Source organism: Adiantum capillus-veneris, chromosome 23, assembly GCF_014529385.1.
Source record: "Adiantum capillus-veneris isolate H3 chromosome 23, ASM1452938v2, whole genome shotgun sequence".
In the NCBI taxonomy this organism is placed as follows: domain Eukaryota; kingdom Viridiplantae; phylum Streptophyta; class Polypodiopsida; order Polypodiales; family Pteridaceae; genus Adiantum; species Adiantum capillus-veneris.
In genome coordinates this window covers 145154876-145177932 of record NC_140953.1, presented here as the reverse complement: position 1 = coordinate 145177932, position 23057 = coordinate 145154876, and the positions used below count along the sequence as shown (strand labels likewise).

Below are 23057 nucleotides of genomic sequence, written 5' to 3'. Positions count from 1 at the left end.
TGCGTGATAGTATATTGGATGCACCTTTGTCTAGTCGTGCTCGTTCAGGCTCTCGCCATGCATCTTATGCATCAGATTGTTATGCTTTGGCTGTGTCTAGTTTACATGATGTTGAGGAGCCTCTGTCTTTTTATGAAGCACAGAATTCGGAAAATTGGATTGCTGCCATGAAATCAGAATATGATGCACTTATAGAGAATGACACATGGACTTTATGTGATTTGCCTCCTGGCAAAAAGGCCATTGGTACGAAGTGGGTTTACAAGTTGAAACGCAAGCCGGATGGTGAGATCGATCGCCATAAGGCTCGACTTGTTGCAAAGGGTTATGCACAACAAAAAGGCATAGATTATGAAGAGACTTTTGCTCCCACTTGTCGTATGACTACTGTACGTTTTCTATGTGCATTGGCAGCTCATTTTGGTTGGGATGTACATCAATCAGACATTGTTACTGCTTTCTTGAATGGTGACATATTTGAGGAAGTTTATGTAACGCAGCCTCGCGGTTTTGTCATAAAAGGACAAGAGGACAAAGTGTGCAAATGTAAGAAGGCTTTGTATGGGTTGAAGCAATCTCCTCGTGCTTGGTATGAGAAAGCTGACACTCATTTGGTTAAACGAGGCTTTCGTAACAGTCCAACAGAAAGCACATTGTATGTAAAGCGTGAGGATGATGTATTTCTCATTGTGGTTCTTTATGTTGATGATTTGCTGATCACTGGACCAAATGAGAGACATATTGCTGAATTTAAGACTGATTTGAATGCTACTTTCAAGATGAAAGATTTGGGGATGTTGCATCATTACTTGGGTATACAGTTTAAGCAGTGTGATGGTGGTATTGCCTTGTGTCAGAAAAGTTACATAGAGACATTGCTATTTAAGTTTGGACTTGAGGATTGCAAACCTATTGCCACTCCCATGGAAACAGGTTTGAAGTTGAGTCTACATGATGCTGGCGATCCTGCTGATGTCACTCTTTACCAAACTGCTGTTGGCTGCCTCATTTATGTATGCAACACGAGGCCAGATATTCAGTTTGCAGTCTCGCAGGTCAGCAGATTTATGCATAGCCCAGGGTCTAAGCATTGGCAGGCTGTCAAGAGGATTTTCCACTACCTTAGTGGCACTTTACATCTTGGCTTGTTTTATCCCAAGGGGGGATCATTGCCGCCAGACTTACATGCTTTTTTGGACTCAGGTTGGGCTGGTTGTTTTGACACGCGAGTGTCCACAAGTGGTTTTTGTTTCATGCTTGGCAGTTCATGTATATCATGGTTGAGCAAGAAACAACCTACTGTGGCCACTTCGAGTTGTGAGGCTGAGTACATGGCAGTCTTCACAGCTACGGTTGAGTGTGTATGGCTCAGACGCCTTATGGCTGACTTGGGTGTTGGACAGGACACTGCCAACACTATCTACACTGACAGTCAGAGCGCATTGGCAGTTGCGAGGAACCCAATTTTTCATGCTCGCACAAAGCATATTGAGGTGCATTACCACTATGTCAGGGAGAGGCTCTCAGCAGGAGAGATCAGCTTGGCTTATGTGCCAACAGAGGACAACCTTGCAGATCTTTTCACAAAGGCATTGTCTCGTGAGAAGCTTGAAGCTTTCCGCAAAGCTTTGGGCTTACTCCCCTTTGTGGACTGATCCTGTCCTCAGGGCATGGCACTTCCCTTTACTCATGTGCCAGCTCTCGTTCACCGCATCACTCCAGGGGGGATTTGTTACCATATACATGTGGTAGTGATGTGTGTGAACACACTAGGACCGCCGGGGCATTTTTTCCCTCTTTAGGAGGTTTTTTCCCCCGTGCATTGTATATACGCCCATCACTCTAGGGCTACTTATCTTTCCATTGCACACTAAGTAACACACTCTCTATTGTGTGCCTTGAGCTTCCTTCGTCTTCTCCAAGCTGTGTGTGTTTCTCTGCAACCCTAATTCCAACACTGTCAGCATAACCAAATTTGGTACTAACCAGTACCAAATTTGGCTCTGTACACAACTGAATTTTGCCATTGTCACTTGAATGAGATACATTCATTTCATTCCATGTGTTTTGTTTTGCACAACTGAAATGAGGCATATAGGGTGAATAATCAGGTATTTGGATTGCTGGAATGAGGGCATGTCTTTACTTCTGTGTTGTTTCCACATCGCAGGAAAAAACAAGATGGAGGAGTACCCTATCTTGACAAAGTTCTGTTATACGGCACAAGAGCTTCATGATGAGTATGGATTGAGCATGGAGGGGGTGCTACCAAAGGATCTTATGGAAGATGACATCCCCGATGACCAGTGGCTCACTGTATTCAGGCATTCCAGCTAGAAGAAGACAAAGATTTACTTAAATCACGTGCAGCCACCACGGCTTCAGGATGAATGCAAGGTCCTATTCCATAAGGTGTATCAAGCCCCACCATCATGTGGAGAGATCACTACAAAATTTGCCCGCTATTTTGCATATCAGAAGTATCATGCAGCCACAAAGGACCCTGCAGGCCACAGGGTTGCATGGGCCAGGTTTGGTGAGAGTGTACTCAACATGTGTTCCTCCTGACCAGGAGGCTTGGAAAAGAAGGTTGAGAATTGGCGAAAGGCAAACGGTGCATCCCAAGGAGGCCACCCATCAAATACCAAGAAGCCTCGACTTACGCCAGTTAGTAATATGCCCCCTACAAAGAAAATCCCCCCACAGCGTCATGAGGAGAAGACACCTGATTATATTGCGGACCTTGACGCTATGGCTGGGAGAGTCTCTCGGACATGTGTGGGGGTAGCCGATAGGCTGAAAGAGCTGACAATGTCTCTGAAGCAGAAGAAGGAAACACTCTTGAGGGCGGAGGGTTCCAATAAACTTGTCAAGCAGATTATGGACGACATCAAGGAATATGAGACCCCTGAGAGAGGCCAACACTGGCGATGACGCAAAAATCAATGTGATAGAAGCTGATTTGGCTGCTAGTCGAAGGATGCTACGCCGATACGGAATCAGTGAAGATACGTCATTGCTTGACAAGGAGATTCTAGAGCAACAAGTGCTAGTAGTTTTGGGAGTTTTTGGTAGAACTGTTTATGCTTGGTTTGGTGGGATTGGTAGTGTTAGGTACCTTTGGTAGAACTGTTTATGCTTGGTTTGGTGGGATTGGTAGTGTTAGGTACCTTTGATAGAATTGTTTATGCTTGGTTTGGTGGGATTGGTAGTGTTAGGTACTTATGGTAGAACTGTTTTTATTCTAGGTAGTTTATGGTTTCCTTCTGTCTTATGGTTTGGTATTTCTGGTACTTTTTGGTAGTTTTGGTACTTTAAGGTACTTTTTGAAAGTGCTGCAAAAGGTGTTATGGTAGTTTTATTCTGATAGCTTTGGTAGTTTTGGTACTTTTAGGAACTATTTGAAAGTGCTGCAAAAGTGTAATTGGTAGTTTGATTTTGGTAATTTTGGTAGTTTTGGTACTTGAAGGTAGTCTTTGAAAGTGCTGCAAAAAGTGTTTCTTTGGTAGTCTTGATAGTTTTGGTACTATTTGAATGTTTGATTTTGGTCGTTTTGGGAGTTTTGGTACTTTTAGGTACTATTTGAAAGTGCTACAAAAAGTGGTTTTGGTAGTTTGATTTTGGTAGTTTTGGTACTTTTAGGTACTATTTGAAAGTGCTGCAAAAAGTGGCTTTGGTAGTTTGTTTTGGTACTTTTGGTACTTCTAGGTACTATTTGAAAGTGCTGCAAAAAGTGGCTTTGGTAGTTTGATTTTGGTAGTTTTAGGTACTATTTGAAAGTGCTGCAAAAAGTGGCTTTTGGTAGTTTTGATAAGGTTTGGGTAGTTTAGTTCTACATTGAGGGTATTTATATGTTTTTGATACTATATGATTCCCGAGTTTGGTAGTTTTTGGTGGTTTTGGTAGTTTGGGTTCTGTTTGGTAGTACACTACTTAGAAGTACCAGTCTCGGTATGACTTCTTGGTAGTTTTTGAAACTAATTGGGACCGCTGGTTGTCAACAGGCTGAGTATGACACTCTGGAGAAAAAATGGAAGGAAGGTCAAGAGCATACCCTATTTGTGAAGGAGATGTTGTCTAATATCAGGCTTGGAAAGAGGTTCCTGCTATATCCTAGGCCCCAGGTTAATGATTCGATAAATGTGATCCCGGTGTTTGGTATGTGTGTTGCATGCGGTGAGCCCTTGGAGTGCGCACATGTAGTCGGAACCTTCATGCTAGAGTGCCGACACCAGTATCATCCCTTGTGCTTAAGTGCTCTGTTACAAAGCACGGATCAGTGTGTCAAGCCGGGTTGTAATATGGTAATCTCTGATTTGGCAAAGTCCTGGGCCAGTGGGCTTCAAGTTGTCAAGAGTAAGTATGTGTGTATTTTTGAATACATATGCGCACTTGCAACTCAGTGAGGTTTTCATACAAGTTAGTATGTGTTGTCTTTCTTTGTGTTTGCAGAGGAGCAGGATGCTGCAGTTGCTGACCAGCACGCCACAAAGTCGGCTGTAAGTCGAATATGGGACGTGGATGAGGTGACAAGGGAGATATCGGATGTTCTCCATGATCTGAAGCAAGGTAATTCTGTAGGGAAAGACAATGTGACGGGGCAAAGATGTGAGGCAACAGGTGACAGCGAAAGTAAAAGTGAGGAGGAGGCCAAAGATTGTAAAAAGACTAAGGACAAGGAGGAAGGTAAAGTCCCTGTTGTTGTGGAGCTGGATGCGGAGGAAAGCCAAGATGCTGCCAAAACAAAACTCGATGATGCAACGGCCAAGAAGGGAGGGGAAGAACCCAAAGGGACGGAGGAAGAAGCCACGAAGGGGGGTGTTGGGGAGGGGGTGGAAACCACAAAGGGGAGTGAAGGGGAGGCCAAAGAGGGGTCGGAAGGCAACAAATATCAGAGGGAGGCCGAGGATGAGCAGGAAGAAGTACTTGCGAACGATATTGTTGTGGACAGCACCGACGGGGGCATTGACTCTACTGCTGCCGATGCTGTTTCAAAGCAGAGAGGTGATTCCCCTCATTCTGCGACCCTGCAGGAACTTTTCGGTTTGCAGAGAAAGAAGCGTAATCGCGCCCGTGATCAATCATCCCGTGCATGCAAACTGTAGCCAGCGAGAATCTGTTGTATTCCGCACTATGTGCCTTTTAGTGACTGAGTCAACTTGATTTTTTGGCCCTGAGCTTTATCTGTTCTCTCTATCTGGTTCTGTGTTGGTATGTTACCTTTCATTACATTATTGTTTCAGTTGTCCTCACTATATGTGCATTAAAGTATCAAATTTGGTACTTTTTGGTATTGTTGAACTTGGGTGCACGTCTGTCCACTATTACAGTACCAATTTGGTACTTCTTGAACTTGCTGTTTCGGATAGTCCTTATCACTTGTGCAATACAGTACCAAATTTGGTAGTTTTTGGTCCAGTTTTCTGTTTTAGATATGATGTTTGCACTATGTATTTGTCCCCTCTCATTATGTCTGTTGGTGTTGTAGTAAGTTGGTGGCTAGACGAGACACCGGCAAGCACATTGCTGTAGCCTGATGTGGCTGCTAGACCCGGGCGGATGATTGTGCTTGATCTTAATGGCGTGCTAATAACCAGCTGCATCAAAATCCCTGAAGCCCTTCAGTGCCTGGAAGAGAAGCACATGCTACGGGTAGTGTATCTCCAAAAGGATGTAATTTGTCTTGTAAGGCCGGATGCGGAGCGGTTCATCCTACGGCTTAAACAGAAAGCCAGCCTAGTGTTGTGGTTCTGCTGTAGAAGGGAAAAACTGTTACACATGGTGAACGCGTGCTTCCCCAACCATAGAAGGCAAAAATATTTTGCAGGTAAAGCATGCCCGTTTTGAATGTTGCAGGACATAAGTTACGCATACCTCTAACCTCGTTTTTTGGAATTAATAGATATTCTCTCCCAAGAGGACTGTGAAATATGGCGGCCCCGTATGTCGGAGGTGCCGGTTGTGCCCAAAGACATGGACAATAAGCCCGTTTTCCTGAAGAAGCTACAGACGTTGTGGGCAAGGCACCCGAAGTACGATGCCAGCAACACTATTCTTGTAGATGATTGTAGATACAAGTCTCTTAAAAATGACTATGAAAACTGTATGGCAATCCGATCATACGATCCCATGGTAGTAGGAACCAATTACCCGTTTTACTTGCTGGATTTTGTTTTGCCTTGGTTGCTCGGGTGGATAAGGGATCGGTACGCAACAACGTACACTCGCAAAAACCCAGTCTTTGACATTGAAGACGATATTTTTGGGTACATTACTGATTACTTCATACAGATGGAGGGGTACTCCTATAAATTTGATCCCCCGAGGTAGGAGATTGCCATAATCATGTAAATAGTGGAATTTTGTAACCCGCTACTATACATAATGGAAAACCACTTTTCTTGTTCAGACTGTCTTGGTATCTTGATCTCTACTGTTGAAACCTCTGACTAATTCTGTTGAAACCTCTTGGAGCTAACCAGGTTGCCCAACATTTTAATTTTTGAGGCAGATAGCATCTATGTTTGGCATACCTTTCATGTTATCAACATAGTTCTAGACATTGCTCAAGGTGGTCGTATCAAATATGAATAGACAAACAGAAAAATACCAAGAAATAAAGTAAACCATAAGTGATACAACAAGTTCAAGAAGTACCAAATTGGTACTATAATAATGGACAGGCATGCACCCAAGTTCAACACTACCAAAAAGTACCAAATTTGGTACTGTAATAGTGGACAGACGTGCACCCAAGTTCAACAGTACCAAAAAGTAGAGATATAGTGACGACAACTGAAACAGTAATGTAATGAAAGGTAACATACCAACACAGAACCAGATAGAGCAATAAAGTAAACCATAAGTGATACAGCAAGTTCAAGAAGTACCAAATTGGTACTGTAATAGTGGACAAATGTGCACCCAAGTTCAACAGTACCAAAAAGTACCAAATTTGGTACTGTAATAGTGGACAGACGTGCACCCAAGTTCAACAGTACCAAAAAGTACCAAATTTGGTACTGTAATAGTGGACAGACGTGCACCCAAGTTCAACAGTACCAAATCTGGTACTTTAATGCATATATAGTGAGGACAACTGAAACAGTAATGTAATGAAAGGTAACATACCAACACAGAACTAGATAGAGAGAACAGATAAATCTCAGGGCCAAAAAATCAAGCTGACTCAGTCACTAAAAAGCACATAGTGTGGAATACAGTTGTTACTGTTGACTACCAAATTTGGTACTATTGACTACCGGATTTGGTACTATTGACTACCGGATTCAGTTGTTCAATCAGGGCTTCTCATTGCCCTCAAGTAACATGGAAGCACCTTCGTCGCTCTCATCATCATGATATGGCATGCTATTGTATATCCTCTCATATACTTCAGTAGACAACTTGTATTGTAAAATTCGACCTAGGGATCCTGCAATAGGCTCCATCGGGAAACGTATGGCCCTAACAAGATGTGAGTAGATCATTACCGGAGATGTGTGATCCAATAGCCGGTATGTATCAGCTTTTCCTTCAACTTGGCCATAAAAAAAGCCTTCAACAACCTTCCCTCCTCTAACAATTTTGTTATGCCACTTATCCTTTTGTGCTTTCACCGTTTGGTACAACACTTCTGTGCATTTGATACTGTAGAAGTCTTCGTTTGCCTCAGCTGATTTCACTGCAAAATTATCCCCTATGGACAGCATGCCACCTAACATTTCAGGGCATCCTTCATATAGTGGCAGGTTGGACACTTGGCTCATCGGAATCGATGTTTGAATCTCCACCCTCCTCCTCGTCATCTGATTCGTCATCCCTAATTGTATCCCCGAACTCTGGCAATGGTTTGATGCAAACATATTTCCATTCTTCAATGTGAATTCTGTTCCTGCATCTTCTCCACAACCCACGCATACACAGATCACAAAAGGATGAAAGGATCGAAAGTGTATGGCGGTGCGGTTGTCCTGTGAATAGCCATCAGCACAATGAAATGAGCGGGAGCCAACGATGCGCTCACAGTCCATTGCAGATTGTGTTGCACTTCATCCGTGCCAATAAGCCAAAAGAATCTTTGTGTATTACACCTCTGAGACTGTTCTCTTGGCTGAAAAGTTGCTTTCAAAAAGTTGACAACATCGGCTACACACTTCATACACCAGCCGTCTGGTTTCAATTCCTCATGCGTCAAAGTTCTCTTGATGACTGCCCCTGCCCCTGCCCCATCATGCTCACCTTTTCCATGGCCGGATGCAGAGAAGTTATGCATCATGTGCAAGCATGTCATTTGATAGTACCTGGCCACAAAATAGTAAGGTCTACGGGCCTTGAATTGTGAAGCAGCACCATCTGACCAAACCCAATGTTGTTGCAGAGAATGTCCTCGTTCTTTCAGCCACTTGTCATGCAGCAAGAAACAATGTTGTACAAACAATGTGTCATGCTGCTTGTCATCCGATATGTAGAAGTGTAGTGTCTTCTGTGTACCACCTGCTGCATTTCTTAAATAAGTGATGTGCACAAGTATTATGACTTGGGTAGACCACCAATGCATTGACTGAATTTCATTCTGAACTTTAAAGGAATAATCCTCCGCAAAGTCAATAACAGATACTACAACGTTGCTAGGAAAATTCTGCAAACAGTCCTTGAATTGTTGGGCTTGCCAGCAGAAGACAAAGTTGTGCCTAATGAAGCCTGTCAGATGGGCTGAAAATAGGCTAAGAAAAGTCCCACTTTTCATCCGTTGCACAATCAAGTCCTTTCTCTTCTTCTCACTCCCAACTTCGTGAACCTGTCCTGTTCCAACCTCCATGAAAACCTTCACAAACACCTCCTTGCTATCCTCTGCTATCTCATCGGGACAAAATATCAACCTCTGTACTCCACATTGTGAGCAGTCCCCCATCAAGCATTTCTTTGCATGATATTCACAATTTGGAGGCTTTGGGCACATGATGGATTCCCACATACCGCTGATGTGCTAACACACTGCTTGGTTTGACACATTCCTCTCTCATCACCTCTGCAACAAACGGAGCAAGTGCAAAGGTGACCTTTCCCGTGGTGCCCAAACTTGTTCTGTCGCATTTGATTAAGGGCCTCTTTGAAATAGAGCATCTACACATGAACCACACAGCAGCAAGTATTTCTATCCTTCAACTTCTGTACAAAGTATGGCTTCAATGCCTCGAAGCATCTAAGAGACACTACCACTGTTGGGTGAGCCTTCTTGAATCTTTGGTACAGCTCAACCTATGGCACAAAAACAAAACGATTCAGAAAAAAACCCAACTTCATGGTACTAGTAAAATTCCAACAACTGCAGTAGTGCCAAAACTGGCTTTAGACAGTTCCAAATATGGTACCGTAGATTTGGTACTGTCGGTAGGCTTTGATACTCTACATATAGGCTTTGGTACTCTACAGATAGGATCTGGTACTCTTCAGAGAGGATTTGGTACTCTACAGATAGTCTTTGGTGGTATCCGATGAGTTTGGTACTCTACATATAGGCTTTGGTACTATCAGAAGTGTGGGGTACCCTATAAATAGACTTTGGTCCTATAGTGGTAGGCTTTGGTACTCTACAGATAGGATCTGGTACTCTCCAGACAGGATTTGGTACTCTACAGATAGTCTTTGGTGGTATCCGATGAGTTTGGTACTCTGTAAATAGACTTTGGTTCTCTATACATAGGCATTGGTACTGGATAAATAGGTTTTGGTACTCTGTTGAGAGCGTTTGAAACTCTATGGATAGGCTTTGGCACTCGATCGCTAGGATTTTGTACTCGATATACCAGATTTGGTACTCTACAGATCTGAGTTGGTACTCCATAGATAGGCTTTGGTACTCGATATACCGGATTTGGTACTCTACATAGTGCTTTGGTACTCCATAGATAGCCTTTGGTACTCGATAGACAGTATTTGGTACTCTACATATAGGCTTTGGTACTATCAGAAGTGTGGGGTACCCTGTAAATAGACTTTGGTCCTATAGTGATAGGCTTTGGTACTCTACAGATAGGATTTGGTACTCTACAGAGAATATTTGGTACTCTACAGATAGTCTTTGGTGGTATCTGATGAGTTTAGTACTCTGTAAATAGTTTTTGGTTCTCTATACATAGGCATTGGTACTGGATAATTAGGTATTGGTACTCTATCGAGAGGATTTGAAACTCTATGGATAGGTTTTGGCACTCCATAGCTAGGATTTTGTACTCGATATACCGGATTTGGTACTCTACAGATCTGCTTTGGTACTCCATACATAGGCTTTGGTACTCGATACACCGGATTTGGTACTCTACAGATGTGTTTTGGTACTCCATAGATAGCCTTTGATACTCGATGGATAGGATTTGGTACTCTACATATAGCCTTTCGTACTATCAGAAGTGTGGGGTACCCTGTAAATAGATTCTGGTCCTATAGTGATAGGATTTGGTACTCTACAGAGAGGCTTTGGTGGTATCCGTTGAGTTTGGTACTCTATAAATAGACTTTGGTTCTCTATACATAGGCATTGGTACTGGATAATTAGGTTTTGGTACTCTATAGAGAGGGTTTTAAACTCTATGGATAGGCTTTGGCACTCGATAGCTAGATTTGGTACTTTATAGATATTCTTTGGTACTGTAAACACCCTCTGACATACAGCAGACTACCAACTTTGGTACTATCTGGACCAAATAAGCCTTAAGTAGCAACAAACAAGATGTACAATTACTAGAAGTTGTTGGTACCTGAGATTCATCAAGTGGATGTATAGGATGTTTGACGACACTTTTCCTTCCAATTCTCATTTTGCATATGTCTTTCTTGTTGGGTGAAACTCTGCTCTCTGATGTCCAAAAGACATATACCAAATCTCTTGTTTCATTGGTAATAACAATTCCTCGTGGCAATTGTCTCTCACAAGCACTCAATGGCAACACTTCATCTTCATCTTTATTCTCTAGCCGTGAGCTTGCTACAGCTATATTCCTTCGATGGATCCCCAGGATACTAGCCATTCTGGATTGGTTTACTGATTGTGAGTTTGTACTATTGTTCAAAATCATTGCCAAAGAGCTTCTCTTTACAAAAAGTTCACTTGCTGAATGAGGGACCTTGATTTGAGTCAAAGTGTTGCGCACACCCGATACAACAGTGTCTTCGACTTTGCTGAAATTTGATGGTTGCAGCAAGGAAAATGTTTGGTGGTCCATGAGTTGCCGGAATATTTCCTTCTGCTCATTCTTTGCAATCCCTACTGTTTGCTTGCACCAACATCGAGCCACCACTGCACAAATGTTCTTTCTTGACCTGGCTTCCAGTAATCCAAGAGCAGACGTAGGATGTCTTTCCTTGCTTCTCTGTGCGCGTTTTTTTTGCAACCCACAATAATCACGAAGAAAAGCTTGATTACCGGTACATGCCTCTGGAATACTAGTGCTAATGGAATTGAACATCTGTTGAACATTGCTTGGGCCACCTTGTACCTCGTCAAAAGAGAGGAACTGTGCGTCACCTTCCATCTCGTCGATAGAGAGGAGCTGTGCATCACCTTCTACCTCGTTGAAAGAGAGGTCCTGAGCATCACCTTCTATCTCATCAAAAGAAAGGTCCTGAGCATCACCAAGCCAGTAATCTCCTGCGCTACTATCCGTTTGCAAATAGAGAGAGAGAGAGAGAGAGAGAGAGAGAGAGAGAGAGAGAGAGAGAGAGAGAGAGAGAGAGAGAGAGAGAGAGAGCTCTCAAACACAGCAGCTCGGTGGCTATGGAGGCGGCAAGGAAGGCGAGAAGGTTCAAAACTGAGAGAGACACACAGGGAGAGGGACGTGCGAGGGAGGGAGGGAGAGAGAGAGAGGTGCTGGAGTGAAAGCTCCCAACCGTAACCCCACCCCCCGACCCCGCCGTCACCCCCCACCTCTTCTTAGGATTGCATGCTTCTAAAGTTAAAAAAACATCCACTTAAAAAAGAAGTTTATTTGCCCTCCCAATTCCAAAAAAATGCCCATGGTTTTTACACACAAGAATCACCAAGCATATGTTGTGTCAAGGACACTCCTTTTTGTACCACCAAAAAATGCTTTGACCCACAAATATTCAATATCATTGGCAAATATATATTCTCACGATTCAATAGTCTCACAGATGCAGAATATAGCAACTTCTCGTGGACAGGGAAAGTGCGTGGAATCCACTAAATCAAACCACAACAAATGCAACTGATTGAACCACAAGGCAATTTGAAATAGTGACAGTTAAATGACAAATTTGAAATGACTACAGATAATTGACTCAATTAGGTGAACCACTTCAAACAAGATAATACACTTCAATAAAAAATAGAATACCCTGGACAAGACATATGCATATCATAGAAATGTTTAAATTGGATAAAATGATGGTGCAAGTTCAACAAGGGGACGTTGGACAGGGTTAGGGTCTGTCTTTAAATGTTCTTTGAAAAATATTAACACGTCAGAAGCATTCCTTCTTTGTTTCCGCTCTTTTAACTTCATCCAACAATCTACTTTAATTCGAATAGCCCTCATAACATCTTCGTCCGGGTGGTGAAAAACTTCTTTTGGAAAATAAACTTTTCTGGCTGCACTCCAAAAATCTGACAGCATGTCGAATAGGTAGCCCAATGCATAAATGTCGCTCGCTTTTGTGTATGCATATGTGCACCGTGTATCGTATAGTTCGTGAGCAATCCACGGTCGCTTAGCCATCTTGGCATTCCCTGCTCTCTGTGCATCCAAAACTGCTTTGTGCGACTGTGCGCTTGGATGCAGATAATTAATTGTTGCATGCTTAGCTGGTGTTCTCAGCATCATACCCCAATCAATGATGCTGACACGGGGTTTATTGGCACGAGTAAAGTTCAACATTATGTTGAACGGGTGCAAGTCACTGTGCACTATACCGGTCGAGTGGGTAGTCGCAACGCCGTCAATTAAGGCATGACAAATGGCTGGCAACTGCTCGATCACTGCTTTGATCCGCACTGTGTCTATTTCTCTTACGAAAAGATTTGCTACAGGCAATGACCTCCATCCATGTTGTAGCTTGTGCATGTGTCGTTTGAACAATCCGTGAGCGAATGGTAAGCGGCACATCATGTCGCCCACGATACCCCCATTGTAGTATGGGAATATTGTGATCCAAGGAGCTTCGGTAGAAAACCCAATGCACCTTACAATAGAGGGGTGAAGCGTTTGCATTCCTTGCTCTGTTTGAAAGCTGTCAAATTTCGCCTCACTCCTTCCCTTGTAGCATTTCCACATATGTAATGTGGTCTGGCAAAAATGAGATGTCTTTGATGGTGTGCAATGTGCACACACTGAAGGAGCCTGCTCGAATCCTCATACCTTCTACCAAGGCTTCGTGAGGGATTCCGACAAGATGAGTGCACTTTGCATTCAAAGCCATGTGCATCATTGTGTCGATGTCGTTGGCATCAGATCAACCTCCCAAATCTGCTTGCGCATCTTGGGTCATCTTCAATCTCTTAGGTAAGGCTGCTTGGTCCTGCGCTTTCACAGGCTTCATCTTTACCTTCTGTTCTTCCCACAATTTATCCCAAAGCTCTAATTTTGACATGTCGCACGCAGGTGGGATATCTTCCTTTAAGTCTCTGCAACATACTTTCATATTTCCCAACACTGTCCTAATCTTGTGGTGGGGGTCAAATTCTCGGATCCCTGCTGGAATCAACAACTCGTATTGGTCTTCAAGTCGCAACCTGCGCTCTGTGTTCTCCCATATAGCGCTAGTGAGGTCTTTGATGTAGACATGGCTTTCACTAATTCGTTGTATGGGATCATCTGCACATGATGAGATTGCCAAAATACATTCTTTACGATGGCACGCATAATACGTTTCTTTTGATCTGGCGTCATATTTGCACTGGGCAATAAAAAACAGCATATCAAATACAAATTCATGGTTGCGAATGACACTAGCACTCTCACACTGTTTCAGGTAAACTCTTAACCACCACTTGAAGAATTTAAGAAATGTACAAGGAGATATTGATAAAAATTGAAAACAATCTTCACTTAAAATTGCAATCTGTTACACGCGTAAAATGCAGATCAAACAAGTGGTTTACAAGAACTTAATTCAGATCAAACAATACATGTTAACAGTCTTGCACATTTCAGCATATATTGAATTTTTAACTTATATTTTTCTTCGTGCGCACATACTAATTCAAACAAAGCACACGCCGACTTAAAAACTTCAAAAACGTTTAGAACATTGGAAGTACATAAACTGGACTAGCAAATTGTGTTCACACACTTTTCTACATAGAATTTATGTAAATGTAGCAATCAAAAAAGCGATGATAATTGATGCTCTTTAAAAAGATACAAAAAAATATTTAACATGCAAATTGTATGCATTTAGATTTTTTACACAGAATTTATATAAATGAAGCATTAAAAATAGCGATAATGCTTGAGAGTCCTTTAAAAAGATTAAAAAAAATATTTAACATGCAATTTGTGTGCAAATACTTTTTACATATAATTTATATAAATGGAGCATTTAAAATAGCAATGATTGATGAAGAAAGTATTCTTTTGAATATAATTATCTAGTATATAATTTCAAATGGACAGTTAAAAACAACAAAATCAAACAATTCATACATTTTGTATATGAAATACTCTTCACAGCCGCGTTACCGACCAAGTATTTCATATACTTAATACTTAAAAAATTAATTGCACATGCACATACAAATTATATAACGTTCGTACGATCGAGTTAACGACCTGAACGCCATATTTATGCAAAAACAGATGCTTCTAACAAACGACACTCTATTAGCCACGTTACCGATCAAGTGCCGCATGAATCTAAGGAGAAACAATAGCTTGCATATGAACATCATATAGCCGCGTTATCGACCGATGTACATATGTTTTTTGGGCAAGGGGAAGGAAAGTTGACTTACCAGAAGGATACTAGATTCGTCACATTATCGACGTAGTATCCAGACAGTAAGCCAATACTTACCACAAGGACACCATCTTCCCCACATCACCGAGGTGATGCCCCCGTGATAAGCATTGTTCCGTAGGACAGTTTACACACACTCCCATTGTGTGGTGAGGTACCTTATTAATGCCACGCAATATGACAAAAGGCATGCTATCACACAACGTATACACACACACACACACACACACACAACACATACTCAGATCGTGTGGTCAGGTACTCTACTGCTGCCGTGCACTGCGACAGAGCACGCTCCCACACGACGTCCCTCCCCCCCTCTCTCTCTCTCTCTCTGAAGATGAAAGCAAGAAAAAACACCTAGCGCGTCCGATCGGGTCCGCATATGTATAATTTTGCAAGCCCGTCGGGCTTTTTAGTATTCCTGGCAGGTCCGTAGGGAAAATGAAAAATCCCGACGGGCGCGCCGGGGAAACTGAAAAGCCGGACGAAAATTTAGTGGGTCTACAGGTCGCCCTTAACCGAATTCTGTGTGATTATGTTTAGTGTAATCATGTAAATGTGTCAATAAGACCTTGGGATCACACAAAATTTGTCATAATTACGTAAATATTAAATCCATGTCTTTGAGTAATTATGAAAGAACAAATTTGGAGAGCCTAGGTAGATGTAGAGAGAGATTATGCAAGCCCATATTGTAATCCATCCGATTAACACATGTTTATCCAACTTTTGTCCAATTTTTTTAGCAAAGCCACCATGTGCTATTTTCAATGAAAAAGATAAGATAGCTCTTGATCATGAACGTGCTCTCTGAGGACATGATTTGAACCCCTTTCTTGTGTCAAATTTGTCATGATAATTTTCTTTGCCACACACATTTGTACCTTTGTGCACTTGCTTGCCTAGAGCTTGCCTATCTATGCCAAGAACTCATGCAGCCATTTCTTTGGTTTCCTAAGTGCGTCTTTTTGATGCACTACCCTTGACTTCATGTTGGTGACTTCCTTGATGTACCATCAATTTGTTACGGTTTCATCCTTGGCATGATAATATACAAAACAAGACATGTAGACAAGGAAAAGGGTGGTTTTACACAATAGTGGCAAGTAAGCTTACCCTGAACACCATCACACGACTCCCCATAGATTTCAATCTAAACATGCTACCGTTGAAGTGCATGTTGTTTGATTGACCAAAATTAGCTAATTTTAGATAAATTTTATTGAGACATTTTAGGCCACTTATGCATTGTCTTTTGCGAGAGACATAAAATTGGAAATTTGAGTTTGGCGCAGTAGTGTGGATCATATTTGTGTTCCCTAACGCCCATTGAATGAGCCTTTCCTAGAGTCAGTGGAAATTTAAACACTATGTTGTCCATTGTACTCAAGGTCTATGTATGAAACATCCAATGGACGAGAGAAGCCATCCCATCGGAATTGGAATCCGTGGCATCTTTAACCAACACCACAAAATTTGTAGAGTCTTATCCACAATATAGAACTCCTCACCCAATGATTGCTAGTCCTACACTGTCACTTCTTTGCTTCCAATGGTGACAAATGGCAAGCAAAGCACTCAATGTTAACTATGCAACATGTCCTTGTACGTACCTAATCCCCAAGATAATCTTTTCGTTGGTAAAGAGAAAAGCTCTCAAACGAGGGAAAGAGTATTGTGCAAGACAAAGCTCTTAAAGAAGGGAAAAAGCATTGTGCAAGACATGGTAGTATAATTTAGAAAACTAACACGAGATTGAAAAATGAGCATGAAGGTGCATAAGTTTACTTAGGAGGATTATGAGTATGTTATGCTAAACCTAAAATTTATTTGTTTTTTCAATAAATTTTGAAATCTAAAATATAATGTTTAGATTCATAAGTTAGATTATTCGATTTTTGTAGACACAAGTGTGTTTAGGGTGCTACATTGTGGACCAAGAAATGAGGCACTACATTGTTTGTAGACACAATTGCCATTATTTCTGTGAGATAACCCACACCCCTAATTTTGTATGAGTCGCTTACCAATATGTCTTTGCCAAAAAAATCAATCAACCCATGGTAAAATTGTAGCATCCCATTGATTAACATCGATGCTTGTTCATTCGAGTAATTTTTCCTTTGCATGTGTGCAAGTACTAGTACAAGTTGATTAGAGCTGAAATTAGAAGTTCTTCATTAACCAACACATTGCAAATTCATCTCTCTCTCTCTCTCTAAACATGCACGTGATTAATTGCTCAACCATGTGTCCCTAGATCACTCGCTATTGGGGTTGCGTTTCAAAAGCTGACAAGTCTCCTGTCCATGGTGGCTAAGACTACAAATCTCGGTCAAGCGAATAAATTAGTAGATTAACATCGCCATACCAATAATTTTTCTCCTCGTTGAATCGGTGATGTAGCCACGCTAAACCAGCTTGTTGGTCACATATTTGATCGCGTTGATTGCAATCAAAAGATTGCTCATATGGTGGAACTGGTTGTCATCGAGCTCAAACTCAAGCTCGCCCACATAAGGAATGTTGTTTTCTGCATGGTTGAGGACAAACACCATTTAGTCTCTTTTATTGTGGAGACTTATAAGTGAGCATGGCCTCCTCGCCATCCAATGTGGCTTTTGATGAGTTGAATGCATTCTCGAGGGAGTATGACATGGTGCTTTGATGTTTGAGGCCATGGTGAGATAGAGAAAGAGAGAGGAAGAGCTTAGAGGGCATGAGAGAGAGAGAGTCAAGTAATCAATGCTAAGCTGACATGTGGCCACATGCTGCCAACGTGCGCAAGACAAACCCTTACACACATAAAATCACAAATGCTTTAGATGCTACAACAGGTCCCACTTAAACAACAAGGTGGAAGGGGCACGTTGGCATTCTAAAACAAAAATAAAATAAAAAAGCACAAAAAATTGAAGATCCATCGACAAAACTAAAACAAAAGAACATTATAACACTTTCATAAGGGTGGATTCGCACAGGCAGGAGTTCTACACATCCCACTCATCAGCTAATCCTTCGTCTTCTACCAACTTCTGCTAGTGAAATGCTCCACTCTTCAGCAAGGCGAGGGTAACGAACTGAGTTTTCCAACTCTGCCAATTTGAATAGCAAGCATAGTTAACAACGTCCATGCGGACACACTCTAAGATTAAGGTAGATCTAATGAGCATAAGAAACAAATAAAACAATTTGATGAAATGTACTTTTCTGAGGTTCTTTAATGAAGGTACTCTTTCACAAAGTGAAACATTTTAAATTTCAATTAAGTCAATACTTCACAGAATGGGATCTAGCGTTTTTTAATTAATGCACTCCTTATACCTTGTCTCTAAGACCCTTTTTCAACAGGCCAATAACTTTTCAAATGTATGCTGAATTATCTCTCCTCAGTCTTTGAGAATAACCTTTTCCCCAAACACACACATATTCCTTCAAGTCAATTTGTAAGTGGAAATTTTGCACATTAAAATATAATTTTTATTCTAAATAAACTATTTTCTTGCGAAACCTAAGCGAAATTTCTCCTATTCACTCTTTCCCAACCCATTGTCTTGAATTCATGGCAGCCAAAAACATGTTCAAACTTGGATGGTTATTTTCAAATGAGATAAATTTATTCAATCAAAATTGTGCTTTTGGACAGAGACAAGGTAATGCTTTTGTCACCTTGTCACGGCTCTCCTCTGAGGTTAATTAACACGTCTCAGGAAAGAGACCCAAGAATCCTGAAGCATAATCCTCAGTTTCATATATTGCATTAATTGTGCAGCATATTCCTCAGTTTGATATTGCATTCCTCTGCAGCAGCAGCAAGGAGAAGCCTCCCCACCATGCAACAATTTACAGGACCTCTTTTGCCTTAGCAATCACATTATCCACCGTAAAGCCAAACTCTTTGTAGAGAATACCAGCCGGAGCACTTGCACCAAAGTGGTCAATGCCCACCACCTTCCCTTTGGATCCAACATACTTCTCCCAACCAAATGTCGCGCCCGCTTCCACACTCACTCTGGCTGAGACACCTGACGGCAAAACACTTTCCTTGTAATCGGCACTTTGTTCTTCAAACAACTCCCAACAGACTAGAGAAACAACTCTAACAGTCCTTCCCAGCTCCTTCCTTACAGCTTCTGCAGCTTTGAACGCAATCTCCAACTCAGACCCAGTTCCCATCAAGATCAGATCAGGCTTCTTATCCATGGAGTTGTCACTGATAATGTAGCCTCCCTTTGTAACTCCCTCAATTGATGTCCCCGGTAGATTAGGCAGTTTCTGACGAGAGAGAGCCAGGACTGATGGCCTTTTCCTGTTTTCGACAGCTACTTTGTATGATCCAGCAGTTTCATTACCATCAGCAGGTCGCAACATGAGGATGCTGGGCATGGCCCTAAAGCTAGCAAGATGCTCGATGGGCTGATGAGTTGGCCCATCTTCTCCCAACCCAATTGAGTCGTGCGTCATGACATAAATAACGCCAGCTTCACACAGAGCAGAAATGCGCATGGCAGCTCGCATATAATCAGTGAAGACAAAAAATGTTGCACAATAAGGAATAAGACCGCTACCATGCAAGGCAATGCCATTGCAGATGGCACCCATACCATGCTCACGCACACCAAAGCGCACATTGCGCTCTGAAGGCGTACTATTCTGAAAATCACCAAACATTTTCAGGAGAGTCATGTTGGAAGAGGCAAGATCGGCACTGCCTCCAAGGAGTCCAGGGAGAACTTTGGCGAGAGCATTGAGACATGCCTGCGACAGGTTTCTTGTGGCGTCCCCTGGATTCTCTGGTGTATACGTCTGGATGCATCAAATGCATTAGCCACCACTTTTTCACACTAAAGCAGGGTTGAATGATCGCACAAAGACAAAAATCAGCAGACTTACTGGTAAAGCCTTTTCCCAGCCACTAGGAAGTTCGCAACTGATCAGCTTCTTGAACTCTGCAGCCTCTTCTGGATACTTCTTCTCATAAGATGCCAAATCTGCTTTCCACTTTGCCTCTAGGTCTGCTCCATCCTTCAGATGGCTACTCCAATGCCTGCAGTACGTTGTGTAGAGTAAAGAAACTGCTTGACAATTTTAAATCAGAAGATGTTATGCTATCTCAAACAATATTTTCTACACCTTTTAACATCATCAGGAACAACAAATGGCTCATAGGGCCAGCCGAGGTTTTGACGAGTAGCCTCTACTTCCTTTCCTCCAAGGGCACTACCATGAACACTGTAAGAGTTGGCTTTGTTAGGTGAACCATACCCAATGGTAGTAGTCACCTGAAATTACACCAAGAATAATTCAAAGTGAGCAAAATGGGCAGCATATGTGAAGAACAATAAAGATAAAAATCCAATTCGACCTTGATCAGGGTAGGCTTGTCTGTAACAGCTTTCGCATCCGCAATCGCCTGCCGGATAGCATCATAATCTGTGTTACCATTTCTGACCCAAATAACGTGCCACCCAAGTGATTCAAACCGTGCCTCAACGGTTTCAGTAAATGCAATTTCTGTATCTCCATCAATAGAGATATGGTTATCATCATAAAAGCAGATAAGCTTGCCAAGACCCCAATGACCAGCAAGTGAGCACGCTTCATTGGAAACTCCCTCCATATTGCAACCATCTCCCACAATACAATACCTGAAAGCAACAATTGTAGGTCAGCAATACCCAAATCTAAAGTCAATTACACAGTTTTTGCATCAAATTATGCAGCTTAATTATCCGGAGAAGGCAACTTTCCAGACCATGTTTGCAACCGAAACACATCTCACAGTGTGTAATTTCCAATCCCTTCACCTCTTAATCGACGTACAACTGTTGGTGTGAGGCTTAAAGGTTTCCGCTAATTTACATGACTATGATGCTAACTGAATTTTCCCCTAAGCTTCATGAAAGATATGCATACGCATTCTCCTGTACGCAAATTACTCCACATGGTAATTGAAAATACATTGTTAATTAAGACGGCAACAACAGCTATCATTTCTGTTTGGAGGCACATACGTATAGTGATCCACTATGGTGGCATCTGGCTTATTGAAGCGAGCAGCCAAGTGCTTCTCAGCGAAAGCTAGACCAACAGCATTACAGATACCCTGGCCAAGCGGTCCTGCGAAAGGATGACATCGACAATTACAAGACTAAACTAAACATGGGCAACGCAGGGGGGTAGCAGGGTTAAGAAAGTTACCTGTAGTGACCTCTATTCCTGGGGTCTCAAAATTCTCAGGATGTCCTGGGGTCCTGCTCTTCCATTGCCGAAATTGCTTAAGATCTCCTTCCTAAACAGCATGGTTTTTCATTACACAGTGTCCACAAGTGCAAGCAGGTGCACCCACACACAAAACACATGTGAAGAAGGTATTATTGATGAGTAGGGGAAGGTGTCAACCTGGACGCTATCGTAACCAGCAAGGTGGAGCAATGCGTACTGCAACATGCAGCCATGACCAGCAGAGAGAACGAAGCGGTCGCGATTAAACCAGCAGGGATTTTTGGGATTGTACTTCATGATCTCATCATAGAGAATGTGACCCATGGGAGCGCATCCCATGGGAAGGCCAGGATGCCCAGAGTTGGCCTTCTCCACTGCATCAATGGCCAGAAAACGGATGGTGTTCACGGACTTTTCCACTAAGGAGACATCTGTCTTGGGTGCTGCTTCAACGGCGGCAGTGGCTGTGACGTCCACACTATGAAGACTCTTGCGACTGCAGCTGCCCGTGGGCAACAATGAGGAAGCCGTACGAGAGGAAGAGGAGAAGGCGACCTTGAGGCCTGTAAACCTGGGAAAACACGATTGCGCGAGTTGATCTGGCGATGAGGAGCTGGCAGGCGTGGCAGAGCTGTGGAAGGAGGAGAAACAGGAGGCAGCTTTGAGAGAGCTGGTAGAACTCGTAGCAGCGGCCATGGCGAGCTCGCGTGCCCCGCCCTCTTTCGATCGTAGCTGAACGGGGATTGGTACCGGAATTCTTGATGCAATTTAAAGGGTGGATGCAGGGCGGCTGCGCGGGTGGGGGCGGTGGGTGCGAGAGAGAGACAGTGGCAGATGCAAACGAGGTGTCTCCTTGTAGAAATTTGGGTACAACGTGTGGTTCGCGGAGTCACATATTTGACAGTCGGACCTTTGCAGATCCGATGAACTACTAAAAGTCGTTGGATGATCGATCCTTTCACAAACGAAGGGACACAGGGCTAGCCAAAAAAAAAACATTTTTCCTAACCGAAGAAACTAGTCTTGCTCGGTTGGCCTTGTTATGTTTTCATGATTATATTCTTGACTTGCTTCGTAAAATGAGAAATATGTCGACATAAATATAAAAGGTTGTATGGAACACATATGTGATGCTAAAATCAGCCCATAAATGTCATAGTAAAAACAAATATGAATATTGCATAAAGAACAAGCACAATATATGCACCGAGAGAGTAGAGGCACTGATCTTATAAGTCATCTGTTCAATTGGAGAAATTTGCAACCCAAAATATTGTCTTTGAGAAACTACGAACACCAAATAAACTTTTCTTACTACGAAAAAAATTTCAAAGTTATAAAAAAAGTAAATAGTGCACAAACTAAGTGAGTGCCATACAAAAGTATGGTGGAGAGTTGACACAATGTCTCTCCAAAATTTATAAGAAATGGAAGTCGTGATGTGTCTCGTAGTACTATTCCTTTGCATAGTTAAGATATTCAAGAACAAGGATACAAACCTGAAATTCTCGTTGATAGGTAGACTTTAGTTTCGTTATTGTCAATGCTCATGCCACTGCAATTTAATCATATGACAAGCTGAGACGTATAAATTGAGAGTATAATCAACTCTAGAACATTGGAACCCAACCCCTTCATTCTCTCATCCAAGATTTGGTACATTGTATCTCCGTTGTATCAATTTCTTCATGTCATGTTAAAAAGAGAAGGATACTGAGGATACCTCCTTCTGGGTCAATTGATTGTATCCGCATAACATTAATATGTGCCAATGCTTTGGTGGCTAGTTTTTGTGATTAGATCGGTACATATATGTTTTCAAATTTTTAATGCAAAACTACGGTTAATATCTT

At 42.2% G+C, this 23057-nt stretch overlaps 2 protein-coding genes across 2 annotated transcripts; both read right to left on the bottom strand.

Moving 5' to 3' along the window:
* Positions 1-12389: 12389 nt before the first annotated feature.
* LOC147428761 (uncharacterized) lies at positions 12390-13127 on the bottom strand. The gene has a single exon (XM_086496278.1). The coding sequence runs from the start codon at positions 13125-13127 to the stop codon at positions 12390-12392; it is 738 nt and encodes a 245-aa protein (XP_086352404.1).
* A 5430-nt stretch (positions 13128-18557) lies between these two features.
* Positions 18558-22014, bottom strand: LOC147428760 (transketolase, chloroplastic-like). The gene is made up of 7 exons (XM_086496922.1): positions 21382-22014; positions 21181-21271; positions 20994-21099; positions 20345-20627; positions 20113-20261; positions 19873-20026; positions 18558-19785 (listed from the first exon to the last, which is right to left on the bottom strand). Exons 1-7 carry the CDS (start codon positions 21898-21900, stop codon positions 18823-18825), a joined length of 2265 nt encoding a protein of 754 aa, XP_086353048.1. The 5' UTR covers positions 21901-22014; the 3' UTR covers positions 18558-18822.
* Positions 22015-23057: the final 1043 nt, after the last annotated feature.